The sequence below is a fragment of the Hakea prostrata genome, chromosome 1, assembly GCF_041222555.1.
Source record: "Hakea prostrata isolate BN-2017 chromosome 1, UWA_Hpros_2, whole genome shotgun sequence".
Classification (NCBI taxonomy): Eukaryota; Viridiplantae; Streptophyta; class Magnoliopsida; order Proteales; family Proteaceae; genus Hakea; species Hakea prostrata.
In genome coordinates this window covers 71,208,421-71,222,282 of record NC_142600.1, presented here as the reverse complement: position 1 = coordinate 71,222,282, position 13,862 = coordinate 71,208,421, and the positions used below count along the sequence as shown (strand labels likewise).

Below are 13,862 nucleotides of genomic sequence, written 5' to 3'. Positions count from 1 at the left end.
TGTAAGAGGCCAGGCCCTGTCTTATCACAGGGCAGACCTGTTTTTCCTTCTCATGTTGGTTTGTACTGAGGTACATATCGAAGGGCACTAGTCTTTGTTGATCAGTTAACCTCTCTCTGGGATGAGCTTACAATCCTTATGATAAGGTCTGTCAGATCCTCTACTAAGGAAGAAACCAATTTGTTTTGTGTTTTGCCCACTCTTGTACGTAACTAAATATTCTTTTTGCTTTTAAAAGGGTTTTTTGTAATCCGCATGTCAAAAGCTATTGCAAAGTCAAAAACTGATATCCCTTCTTCATTCCTCTTCCTCATCCCATATCCTCCTCTACATAGCCTTTATGGCCACTGCCCTCATGTCTTTTAAGGTCATCTCTGATAATGAGTTTCTCCCCCTAACCAAATCCTTGGACTTATTCGGCCATGTGTTCCCAGAATTGCAGTTTAATACTCATCTGATCCTTCCTGAGGCACGTACATGCTAATTGTGTTGATGACCTTGTTGTCGAGCACCAAGTTGATTGATAGGACCCTGTCACAAAATATTTTAACATCCGCTACTTTGTTCTTTAGCTCTTCATCAACGTCTATGCCCACCCCACCTCTCCCATTCTCATCTGCCAAGTACTGTAGTTTGAAGTCATGTAACTTCTTTGCTTTATGACTTTCATCATGTTCCTTGAATACAAGCGACATTAATCCTTCTCTCTATAACATTTACTAGCTCCACACTCTTACCTTTCAAAAATCCAATGTTCCCAGATGCAAATCTCATCCTACACTTATGAATAAGATTATTATTATTAAAGAACATGATATTCGAAGAAAATTAAGGTCCATGCAAAAAGATTGGCTGGATGATACAGTGCCAGCTGCCTACCTGATGCATCAAGCATGAGTATATACTATATAATGTACAAATGCAATGTGAAAAATACGGTTAACCTTCTTGCTCTCTTTGATTTGCTGTTTCTCTCAAGCTACCATACGCATGTTCTCTCCCACTGTTCACCTTTTGCCTCTTATGTACAATAATTTGCTTGTTGACTTAATTGAACAGAATAACATGTTTCTTGATCTGTAAACTCACAAATTTTTGTAGGTTGATTTGCCTATTATGAAAAGTTTTATGCGTTTTTCATTTTAACTGTGATGCTTTTGTAACTTTTCACCGACTGATGCGTTCTTTATAGAACCTGCTATTACCCATGGAATTGAGGGTTGACTCTCTAATCACTGTAGGTGGTTATTTCGATTGTCATACCAAAGTTGAAGGGCTCAAAGTCATTGAATACAAAGAACTTGTTGAAGTTTGTTGTTGTGTTCCAGTATGTGCCAAGGATCCTTCGAATCTATCCACTCTATAAAGAAGTGACGAGAACTGCAGGCATACTTACTGAGACAGCATGGGCTGGAGCTGCTTTGAATCTTTTCCTTTACATGCTTGCAAGCCATGTAAGTTTGTTTATCCATCTGACCTTTTTCTATGTGATGAGCATATGATGGAGCTAATCATTGCTTAAGTTTCTATTTGAAAACTAGGGCCACGAATGATGCAACGAGCCTAGGTTAGGAGGTTTACCTGATGATCCAAGGGCGGAGAGTATGCTGGTAGGTACAATTCCAGCAGCCTACGATGGAAATAGAGGGGAGACCTGGGAGAAAGAGAAAAGAGATGAGGAAGAAAGGGTGATAAATGGGTAGAGAAAGAGCCAAGAGGAGAGAAAGAAAGTGGCATATTAAAAAGGCAAGTAATAAGTGACAGCCAGAAGGAGAGAGAAATATACCAGGCTGATAAGGAAGAGAGGGATCTTTTACGGGAGAAAGAGGAAACAAAAGGATAGGAAGTAGCCTTTTCTAGGGCAAACTTAATTCAATTCTTTTTTTCTGTCACATGCATATGGAAGGGGGGTGTTGCTTGTGTTTATAGAGCTTAAAGAGTTAAATGTATAAACTACCTATTAAAAAAAAAGATTAATTTTCTAGGACTTTAAATAGTTACTTCCTTACAAATAGATCGAAATTTGTTCCTAACAGAGAGATCGAAAATGGTAGACCGTCATACATTAAACTAATTAGAATCCAAGACTACCTAAAGTTTAATTTAAATGAGAAGCCCTCACACTAGAAAATAAATTAAAGTATTAGTTTTATAGACCCTTAAGCAACCTACGGTTTTGGGCCTTGTAATTAGGCCCATTACAGATCCAAATACGAGGCTCAAGCGTCTAATTAGTTACTAACAAAACAGGCCCTAATTTGCACTATGACTACATTATTATCACTTTGTTGTAAGTTTATTTGGTCTTTTCGTTGTGCGTATGTTTGTCAATAGCCTGAAAGCGATCTGTAGCGGCCGACAGTTCAAAAGAATATAATTGTTGGACTGACAGCATTTGCAGTGGTCTTGTCTGATTGGACATTCCATCCATAGGAATGAGATGCAGAACGGACATACACCAATCAGCTGGCCGCAATAGAGCTTGCAACAAAGTGTCAAGAATGGCGAATACTCGCTCCTTATTGACAAAACCATTTTACATTCTTGAGGTCTTTGTAATGAAGACATTGAGATGGGTCCAGGTTGAGTAAATATGGTGGTAATAGACATGAGTAAGTCTCAGTGGTCTCTGTATCCATCCATCAATGGACATAACATCAAGTGGTGGGACTAGAATAGATAAACTGTAAATAAATCATGAAGTCAAAACTTGGCAGCATGCAACAGGTGGTTGTGTCCAGGCTGAGCTGAGAATTCCAATCCCGGTGAGATTCATACAGGTTTTGAGTTTTCCTGGTTGCTTCTTGGCTTGGCCTGGTGCAGCTACTTAACATGTACACGGAAAGGTTATTTGGTTTTTCTGTCGATGCCCCTTGTGATGCAGTTGCCTTTGCCTGGCTGGATAGGGATGGCCTATTTTGGAGGCCCAAATCAGGGACAGGTCCTAAACCAGTTTTTTGGTCAGACAAGGGCTGGTTGTTTCCTCAGGATGTGATATTTATTTTATTTTAGTTGATGGATCACATAGGAGTTTTTGTTACTTTCTTTATTTGAGAAGTTACCTAGATTTTTTTTTCAGTTCACAGAAGTTGCCTAGATTTTTTTCAGTTCAAATTTTAGTTAGTTTTTTATTGTTATATTAGAAGTGCATATGCATTACCAGTAAATGGGATTTCTTTCTAAGTTGCTTAAGCCATGGTTCCAGACCATGAAGTTGCAAGAACTAGTTGATAGAGGTTCACAACACTTCTTTCTACCTTTTTGAGGCCATTGAAACTTCAACCTATAAGCACTGAACCAAATATATGTCCTTGGAATTGCAGACAGTGACAGTAAATGAGATGGGCTCTGATTCTGAAGTAGAACTCTCAATAATGTAGGTTCAGAGAACAAGATCCTATTGTTAGGGTCACCCATGCCAGGCAGGTTATAAACCAAAGAGAAAGGAAGGGGATGAGGGAGTTGAACCCCTTTATTTGTCGACTCTATGGTGGTTGCAGGAAACAAAAGCATAAATAGGAATAGAGGAGGGGAATTTAGTAATAGTAAGGAGGGGAATAGAAGAACAAAACTGAGTTGGATATCTCAGAGTTGAACCAGGGGAGGAAAGAAGGCAGTGTTAGATACTTTACAGGACAGAGAAGACGTCAAGCCACCTGTTTAGTACCATTCTGGTAACATTGACCATCAAAATACTTTTCATTCTAGGTGCATGGTTACAAACTACTACATAAAAATGAAAATAAAAGACCCTTAAGCATCAACTAAGACAAGAAGAAGTACCAACTTGGACTCCTTTATCTTGGATTTAAACTTTTGTGCTTGACCTATTAAAACTAAATGGAAAATTAAAAGAATAACCCAACTCATTAGAAAAAAAAGAACCTAATAAATAAGCTAAATATCTTACTATACCAAAACCAAATTGGGCATGGTTGATCTTCATATGGATCCTTGATGTAAACCCCCAAATCGAGGGTCAGTTTTCAGGATCTATTCAACAACCGGCTGTAAATTTTGGGTTTTACAACCCTGCGGTTATGGTGAGGAGTTGTCTTGAATGGTTCTAAGGTTTGGGAATAGGGTAAACAGGAGTCAGGCATGGTTTAGAAGCTAGAGTTTGATGAATCTTAAATCTGAACCTTACTGCTTTTTTAAATTCAGAATTGAAACTTCAGGTCTAGGGTTTAGGAAGATTAGGATTTTTAGAATTTAGGGTTTCTAGGAGCTGGCTAGGGTTAGGGTAAGGCACAGGTAAAGGAGGGGTTGGGGATGATGAATCTAAAAGGAGATTGGCTTCAGGTGAAGGATTTGAAAGATCTAAGTGAAAGGCAGCAAGGGTTTCCAGGGTATTGGGGAATTAGGGCAGCAAAGGAATTAGAGTTTAGACTAGGGCTTGGTTGGTCCCATTGGGCTGAAGAGGAAAGGTCACTAGGGTTGGGGGGACAAGGTTCCTAAAGTTTGGGACAGATCTAACGGTTAGATTGCTGCACCTTGAATTTTAGGTCTTAAGGGAAATCCAAAAAAATTAGAAAATTTCAAGAAAATAAAAAAAGAAGTGTGTGATGGAAAGGTAGGGTTGGGGAAGGGAATAGGTAAGCCGAGGGGACAAGAGAAGGCTATGATGGGAGAAAGAGAATGGGGAAGGGTAGGATACTAAGGGTAGGGGGTATGGGTGACCACTTGTTGATAAAGGGAGATTGAAAAACTTCAGAAAATAGAATTCTTAAAGCCAGCCGCAGGTGGTCTCCTTGGAAACCCTCGGCTCCACTCAGCACCTCTTCCTTCAATAAAATTTTATTGATCATCTATGCTAAATTGTTGACAAGCATAGGGCTATATTTGTAGCCTTCCAAGATTTGGAAAACAAAACAAACTAGGACTTCTACATTAGTTATGACTCCTATTTGTTCTACTAAGGACTCTCACTTATCTCAATCTAGGAGGATTTAGATTACACGACAAGAGTAGGACTAATCTCCTCGTAGAGTTTGGACTACAACTAAAAGAATGCTTCTCTAAGTAAGGCTTGTAACTAGGGTAGGATTCTTTCATAACTTGACAAAGAATATCTCAAATAACAAAATTAGTTTAGGGCTAGAATCCTAATAAAATTCGGTTCTACTTAGGTGAAGTTGGGTTGGACCATGGGTGCCCAAATTGGCCAAAATGCCCCTATGCTGGCCAAACTTTCCTGGGCTTCTGGCAGGGCTTTAGGATGCTGCTGGAAACCCCTGGGCCTTCTGATGTAAGACCCAATTTTAGGGTTAGGTTTTCTTGAAAAGATCCCCTAAAATTAAGGGTCTGCCTAGGAGAACTATCTTAAACCAGCAATATAATTATCAAATCTAGGTGGGAGGTTTAAATAAAGATGGGGATCTAATTGTGGAGGTTTGGTTAAGGTATGTGTTTAACAAAACTAGATGGGTTGAGGAGTATGGTTAACATAGAAATATGGGATGTTACAAAGAATGAAAGAAATATGGAGTGTATCAAAATTTCCTAGGAAGCCTGTGGTTGGGTGTGGGGAGGTATTAGGGATGTTCTTGGGATAGATGTGGGTTGGATCTTTGAAAGGGAAAGGATCTTTTCTATTTCTTCCTTCTTTTTCTTGTTCTTTTCGTTTCGTTTCTTTTCCTTCTTCTTTCTTCTTTCTTTCTTTTCTTTTCTGTTTTCTGTTTTTTGGTTTGCTGCAAAGATGAGGGGAAAGAGAGAGAGAGAGGCCGAGAGGATTAGAGAGGAGAGGGGAGGTGCCGTAGGGTAGGGGAGTGGTAAGGGAGGGGCTAGAGGAAGTCTTAAGGGTTAGGGGAAAGGATTAGGGGTGTTGTGGGGGCCTGGGGGAGCTGCTGCCAAGGTGAGGCAGCAAGTGGAAGGGGGTTTTAGGGCTGCGCAGAACAAGGGAAGGGAGGGGAGGGTGCAAGGGGATGAGGAAGGTGGGGGAGGGTGCTGGGTTTACTACTATGGAAGGGAAAGAGGAGGGGAGGGCCTGCGATGGTAGGGAAGAGAATAGAAAGGGGCTTGGGTTTGTTTACTTACTTGGAAACTTGCTGGAATTTCTGGAAGAAGAGTGCTAGACAGGTTGTTGCCGATCTTTGAAGAAGAAACTTAACTTTAATCCTTGGCCCCTTAACAGGAACCACTGTCCTCAACTCAATTAATTGTTCAAATATTCAGACTTTAAGAAACTTACAAAAAAAGAATAGGCTTATTTATAACCTACTAAAAGACTCTAAACCTGAGTGGGTTCCCTTTATAGATTAGGATCCCCCGTACAATTAATCTCAACCATCCAAATAATTATTTAAAGATCTAATGGGATCTCCTTCAAAATAGATTCCCCCTAAGACTTAAATACTAAAGGAACTCTTCTTGTAAATAAAGACTGATAAAAGTCTATCTAAAACGAAGAATCCTAAAGACTCAAAAACTTATCTTTAACTCAAACTAGACACTAACTGACCAAGACTCTTAAAAGAAAATTCTGAAAAATAAAATCAGCAACTAAATAGGGCTAGGATGGACCAAACTACCCCTCTTGGAGGGTTCAGCCAGCCCTAGGTGTGCCACTTTGGAGTGGCCTAGGGCACTCCAGTGGTTCAGGCAGGGGCGGAATTCTGGTTCACATCAACCTTCTTTGGGGTGGTCCTGGGTCCGGTTCACATCATTTCCCATCAGGTTTGGGCAATCCAAGGAGTTGCACCTACTTCATAATATTATCCACTTTATATGGCTGTTTTAGTTGACTTAAAAGGAGATCTCAATGGGAGGATCAGATCTTTTTCTAGATTAGGAGAAGGATAAATAATTTCCATCTTCATTTATTGACTTTCGGCTTTATATGGTTGCAAGTAGCAGGATTCACTTTTCTTTCTCAGAGATCCTTCTGACTTTTATGTAACTGAATGGCAATCAGGTACTTGGAGCCTTTTGGTACTTGTTTTCAATTGAACGACAAAATACATGCTGGCGAAAAGGTTGTCAGAATACTACTGGATGTGACATTAAGCGTTTGTACTGTGGTGATGGTGCCAATAACATGTCATTTCTAAATAGTACTTGTCGCCTGACGGATCAGGATCCACCCTTTGATTTTGGAATATTTCTTGATGCTCTTACATCTGGTGTGGTGGAATCAAATGATTTCCCACAGAAGTTGTTTTACTGCTTTTGGTGGGGTCTCCGTAATTTGAGGTTTGTACAGAATCTTTTTTGTTTCCTTTTGCTTAGTTTTATTTCTTTCCATTGAAAGAAAATGAAAAATAAGAAAATTCATGTGGATAACTTTCCAAATAAGATTTTTACTTCTAGTGTAGTTGCCAGGCATTTTTGGTTGGATAAGAGGCTTGCTGGAATGCGGGCTACATTGCAGTATACTTGCATTAAAGGGAATAGGTTTTAATCGGTCAGCTTGTGCATAAACCACAAACACCCTTTGGATGTACCAAATGTGCCTAGTGAGGGGTAGCTAGGATGGATCCTAGTTTTAGGCTGACACTCCTCAAGCAGGATCCCAATTCTCAAGTCACCCACCAGTCAAATAAAGGTTCAAACAGTATGTTAGAATTTCAGCACCTGGAGACATCGTAAGTTAATGTTGTTACAGAAAACCCTGAATCGCAGCTCCTAAGGGTTAAATATGTTCTTGGGAGGAAGAGAAGAAGAAATCAGACTGGGGGTGTCAATCTTGTATGCATTGCTTTACGTCATATTCTTTTCTCAAATAATCTCTAATTGATGGGGAATGTACTACATATATATAGACCTAAAGTTCCTAAGATAACTCATAAAAGAACTTTTACTCACTTTGAAAGACTCAATTTCGAATTAGGACTCAAATCAAGGACTCCGAACTAGGATCAGCAACGAATCCTAGTTAAGATTACAACATTAAAATGAGAGACACATAAAAGAGTGAGTAAATATTTAGATGTTCCTAACTACTAATCTCATGTATTAATGTTACCCCACTTAATGGGCTTATATAGTAGGCCCATTACATCAATAAACCCTATAAATAAGAATGCAACAGCAGGCTAAAATAAAGTTCTTTGAGGCCCAATTGACCCATTAAGACACTCTAACCGCATCAAGAAGTGCTAGGCTGAGAAGAATCAACACTGAACACCTTAGGTGGACAAGAATTGTAGAGACCATATAACAGAATCCTTGGACAGAATATGGGAGACTTAATAACTCGAGCAAACCTATGGATGGGGTTGTCCAGAGAGTTCAGAACCATGGAGCTGCAGGTAGATGCAATCTTCCAACATAATTACATCACATATTATATGTGAAATATTCCAGATAAGAATCTTCACACTAGCAGCTTTGATACCTTACAAAGTCACTCAGTGCAGAAAAGACAAAAATCAGAATTAAATAAAAAGCAGAAAATAGAGGAACAGGAAAGAAGGATAGAAGTAGGGGGTTGGAGATGGTAGGTGTTCATAACCTTGGGCCTCTTTGAGAAGAAAATCCCTCCTACATCTCAAGCAAGCAAATTGCAACTTCAACGACTTTTCTAAATTGGAGGCCATTAAGGGGATTACATTATATAGACCAAGGGTTGAACCAAAAATAGGAAGTTTTGCTAGCAAGTAGCTTATGACCAAAATCTAGCTACCATATATCAAAATTTTTTTTTTGGAAGCTACATAAGATTCTATTGCAATGAAAATTAATATATCTTTTAAAACTTGGAATAGAAACCAAACTATAGTAGCATTAGGATAGAATCTTTCTTCACTTGGTGGGTGGGGCCACAAGTTCTAAAATGCATCCTCACCCAATGCAAATATAGGTTGTGAAACTGTTTACTTTTAACATTGTTTTGGTTTCGCCCCCACCATTGTATTTTGATTAGCATCACATCCAGGATGTCGCTCTGCTTACTGTAGTCATGAAAGGTGAGCGCCTTGTTGTCCTGGTCAATGCATGGGCTTTGCCTTGGAGCCTAAGCTGTTGCGTTACCATTGCTTTTTGAATGCTTTTCTGACTATAGGCTCTCTCTCTCTCTCTCTCTCTCTCGTGTGTGTGTGTGTACCTAATACCCACTTATTCAATGTTCTTCCTTCAACCCCCATTGTTGCAGCCCTTTTTTTCTTTTCTCATATTTGTCTCTTTTCTGTTTAATTCCTGCTGAATGCTGATTGAGGGTTAATTGATTTTGAGTTTCAAGAATCTGATTTGCAGTTTGCAATGTTGTATGATACATTGATTGTTGGTTGTGAGTGAATATCTATCTTTGTTTATGGTCTTAGTGATTCTCTTTAAGTTGATATAACTTATATTTGTTTTTGATGTATGATAGAAGCATATCCATAATATACAAGTTACAGCATACTAATTGTGGGAATTTTTTTTTTTTTTGGGGGGGGGGGGTGTGTGGGCGGGGTTGGGGTGCAATAACACTTGGGCCCCTTGGTGCTCATCCACTGCCTTCAGTCACCTTGATGCCTTGATAACTATATGCAAGAATAAGTATGCATGGTACCATAGCACATACACACACTCAAAATCTCAATACTGAAAACCATAAATCGGAATAGGATTATAACTGTATTTATGAAGGTCATGATAAACTGAGTGTAGGACTCTGAAAACAACTATCCTTTGAAATTTCTTAATAAAAGCTAACTTGGACTAATACTTGTTATAGAAGACTCCAAACAGCATAAACTACCATTTAAAAATGATACATAAAAACTTAACTAAGGACTCTTAGCTACTTGACAGCGCATGGAGCCCTCACAATTTTATCCATGTTAATCCTGTATTCAGAACTGAGAAACTTGCCCCTCTCCCAAATGTGGACTTGTAAAAGAGGTCCATTACATCTTTTTATGACCAAAATAAAGCATCCTGAGGCCCTATTGAATGATCCAAATTGCATCAGCTTCATTTCACTGGCATAGGCAACTATTTAGTTGATGATAGCACATTGTAGATTTTCAAGGTTTACTTTAAAGCTGTCAATGCTAGTTCCTGTACTATCACATTTTAGAGCAGTAATTTTCAGCTAATGTGATATATCCTGCGTATTATTTTGCAGTTCTCTTGGTCAAAACCTGGGAACAAGTACTTATGTTTGGGAAATAATATTTGCGGTCTTCATTTCCATCTTCGGTCTGGTTCTTTTTGCATTTCTCATTGGCAATATGCAGGTTATTATTAAACTATTCTCTTCACTTTTCACTATTTAGCTGGTTTAAATCAGCAAATCTATTGCATATTTAAGCAACTTGAAATAAAGATATATTGGTGTTTCCTATGTGTTATGATCAGTTGGAAAATCAGTAGGAGGAAATTTTAGTGCAACTCACAGTAGGTCAAATTCCTGATATTTTTCATTTATGGAATGTCGACCAATTAATTTCTCTACCTGGTCGACTCTGTTTAACCATTAGGTTGAAATGGATTCGATCAATAGTTTAAACAACTGTAAAATTGTTGTTTCCTTGTTTCCTATTTGCACTGTGAATCATAAATTCTATTTTATGCATAGGCATGCTACAAGTATGACCTCTTTAAGTGTAATAATTACACCATATTCGGTATAGCTGTTACTATAGAAATAACATGCTTGTGGCTGACCTCAGGCTCCTGTGGATAATATTAAATTGCAAATTTGTTATGGGTCTTTTGATTTATGGAGGACAAACCTTTGCTTTTTGTTCAGAAACATAAAACCTGAAATTCTAATGTAAAATTAAGAAGTGGGACATGAGATGAGTTTAATCCATCTCCAAACTATTGCATATTGATTACTGATTCTGATTGGTGCATACCAACAATATGAAATCATGATTCCAAAATACTAGTTGATGTGGCTGGCATGCATCCATATGTGATTAGCATTGGTGAATCTTGTCATTCCAAAAGTTGGTCCCTTCAAATGAGTTTGTTATAGTGATCCATAACCGAAGTTATGCATGTTTGGAGATAGTATATGAGGTTATACCTTGAATATGTCATTTACGTGGTCATTATCCGCTCTTCCAACCACAGTATTAGATGTGGATACTAGGGTTACAACAACAACAACAATAAGCCTTGTTCCAACTAAATGGGGTCAGCTACATGGATTCTTGCCTTCCAATCAGTTCTATTTGAGGCCATGCTAGATATAAGGCCTAAGCTATGCATATCCTTTCTCACCACTTCTCTTAAGGTTATCTTAGGTCTACCCCTAGCTCTTCTAGTTCATTTAATCTGGATTATCTCACTTTTCTATACAGGGGTATTTATAGGTCTCCGTTGAACATGGCCGTGTGCCCCCCCAAATGACTTTCCTGAGGTTTATCACTTATGGGAGCAACTCCCAAACCAACTCTAATTTGATCATTCCTTATTTTATCCTTCCTAGTTTTGCCACTCATCCATCTTAGAATCCTTATTTTTACTGCACTGAGTTTATCTATGTGATTCTTTTTAACAGCCCAACACTCTGCATCGTACTTCGTAGCTGGTTGAAAGACGGTCCTATAGAATTTTCCTTTAAGCTTTAATGGAATATGTTGATCACACAAGACCCCAGACACGCCTCTCCACTTCATCCACCAAATTTTAATTATTTGGAATCATCATCCTCTATATCACCTCTCTTATTTATGATTGAACCTAAGTACCTAAAAGAATCACTCTGAGGAATCTCCTTATCGTCAAGTTTCACCACCTCATTGTCTGCCCAATTATGACTAAAGTTACAAACTAGATATTATGTCTTTGTTCTACCTAATTTAAAGTCTCTTGATTCCAAAGCTGCTCTCCATGATTCTAACTCGGTATTAATCCCCACTTGAGTCTCATTTATCAACATAATATCATCCGCAAAAAGCATACACCAAGGGACCTTGTCTTGAATGTCTTGGTTAATACCATTGTCTATAACATTTACGTTGTGGTTATCCATATCTTCCAACCACAGTATTATTATGGATAGAATGGGGGATTGTTTTGAAAGATTAATTAGATTGGATGGTTGGAAACTCATCAGTTTGTTCTTATAGGTCATAGATATCCTAAATTTATCATTTGGATATATAGTCTATCCACCTTTTGTGCCATAATTCATGATGTAGAACGTTTGATTGTCTTATAACACTGCATTTCACCCTTATGTAGATTATAACTGATGTTGTTATGCTGTTACAGACTTATCTGCAGTCCACTACTGTTAGGTTAGAAGAGATGAGACTGAAAAGGCGAGATGCAGAGCAGTGGATGTCCCACCGTTTGCTGCCTGAGAGCCTCAGGGATCGTATTAGGCGTTATGAACAGTACAAGTGGCAAGAAACAAGAGGTGTTGATGAAGAATATCTGGTCTGCAACCTTCCCAAGGACCTCAGAAGGGAAATAAAACGCCATCTCTGCTTGGCTCTACTCATGAGAGTGAGTATTCTCCATATACTCGTGAAAATGCTCAGAATTTTTGGTGCCGAAAATTTTCATACTCAAATTGTTTTTTGGATTCTTAAAATCTGTCCTTAGGTGCCAATGTTTGAAAAAATGGATGACCAGTTATTGGATGCAATGTGCGATCGCCTCAAGCCCGCACTCTACACAGAAGAAAGTGTTATTGTGCGTGAGGAGGACCCGGTGGATGACATGATATTCATCATGAGGGGGAAGCTATGGACTGTGACCACAAATGGTGGAAGGACTGGCTTCCTTAACTCTGATTATCTGAAAGCTGGAGACTTCTGTGGAGAAGAGTTGCTGACATGGGCGTTGGATCCCCGCCCATCGTCAAACCTCCCAATCTCAACTAGGACAGTGAAGGCCTTGACTGAGGTCGAAGCCTTTGCTCTCAAGGCAGAGGACTTGAAGTTTGTAGCTTCCCAGTTCCGGCGGCTTCACAGCAAGCAGCTCCGACACACTTTCAGGTTCTACTCACATCAGTGGAGGACATGGGCAGCCTGTTTCATACAAGCAGCTTGGCGCCGCTACTGTAAAAAGAAGCTAGAAGACTCTTTACGTGAGGAGGAAGATAGGTTGCAGGATGTATTGTCCAGTGGGGCAGGGGGCTCTCCAAGCCTTGGTGCTACCATTTATGCTTCAAGGTTTGCTGCTAATGCATTACGTGCTATAAGACGCAGTGGTGCACGCAAAGCAAGGGAGAGATTACCACCTATAATGCTTCAGAAACCTGAGGAGCCTGATTTTACTGCTGAAGTTCATTAGCTGGAACAATATAATCTTTGGCCATACCTGGCCTGCTATATTTTTGTGTCAAAAGAGTATGTAAAGCCTGATTAACCTGTTAAATTAAAGAGCATGTAAAGCCTGAATAGACGCATCACGGTTTCCATATACTGGTGTGTTGTATATAACTTATATGCGTGATAAGAATGTCCTCTGTTGTATTTTTCATTCGTTCATTGCTGCAATTGTTTTGTCTTGATCTGCCTTGCATTAGTTTCATGACATATTAAGTTTGTTGCAGGTCATTCAGTGTTAATCCATTCTGCTGGTGCCTCTGTCCTCCCATCCTTGTGAACTTGTATACCTGGAAGTTTCTATATTTATTGTAAGAAGGGATAGAAAAGAACTCGTGTAGATCCGTAGCAGTTGGCAGTAGGGTCAGGCACTAACGAGTTATAATTTCCCAAACAGAACCCTAGCTGAAATTAGGTATTAGAAATCAGATTATGCTCCACCTAAGATGATTTACTTCGACCAATGTGATCCATTTTATGTTTGTTTCTCTCACGGAACCAGCAAACTTGGTGGATTCTGATCTTGTTATGGTTTGTCCACCATGCGCCAGTTTTTATTCTTCACCTGGGCCAGAGAGCTCTTAACAAATTTTCAAATAACTCTTAACAGTTGGTGGTTTTTTTTTTTTTAAATGAGAAGATAAA

The 13,862-nt window shown here is 39.1% G+C and overlaps 1 protein-coding gene across 4 annotated transcripts in view; it reads left to right on the top strand.

Annotated features, from left to right (window-relative positions):
• Window positions 1–13,371, top strand: part of CNGC1 (cyclic nucleotide gated channel 1) — a 31,739-nt gene extending 18,368 nt beyond the window's left edge. For all 4 annotated transcript variants that reach the window (XM_089142086.1, XM_089142088.1, XM_089142089.1 and 1 more), the window contains exons 4-8: window positions 1,242–1,454; window positions 6,914–7,191; window positions 10,052–10,163; window positions 12,154–12,390; window positions 12,490–13,371. In XM_089142086.1, the coding sequence (XP_088998212.1) occupies window positions 1,242–1,454; window positions 6,914–7,191; window positions 10,052–10,163; window positions 12,154–12,390; window positions 12,490–13,182 (1,533 nt within the window). In that variant the 3' untranslated portion in view covers window positions 13,183–13,371. The remainder of the gene's footprint in view (window positions 1–1,241; window positions 1,455–6,913; window positions 7,192–10,051; window positions 10,164–12,153; window positions 12,391–12,489) is intronic.
• The last annotated feature ends 491 nt before the right edge of the window (window positions 13,372–13,862 follow it).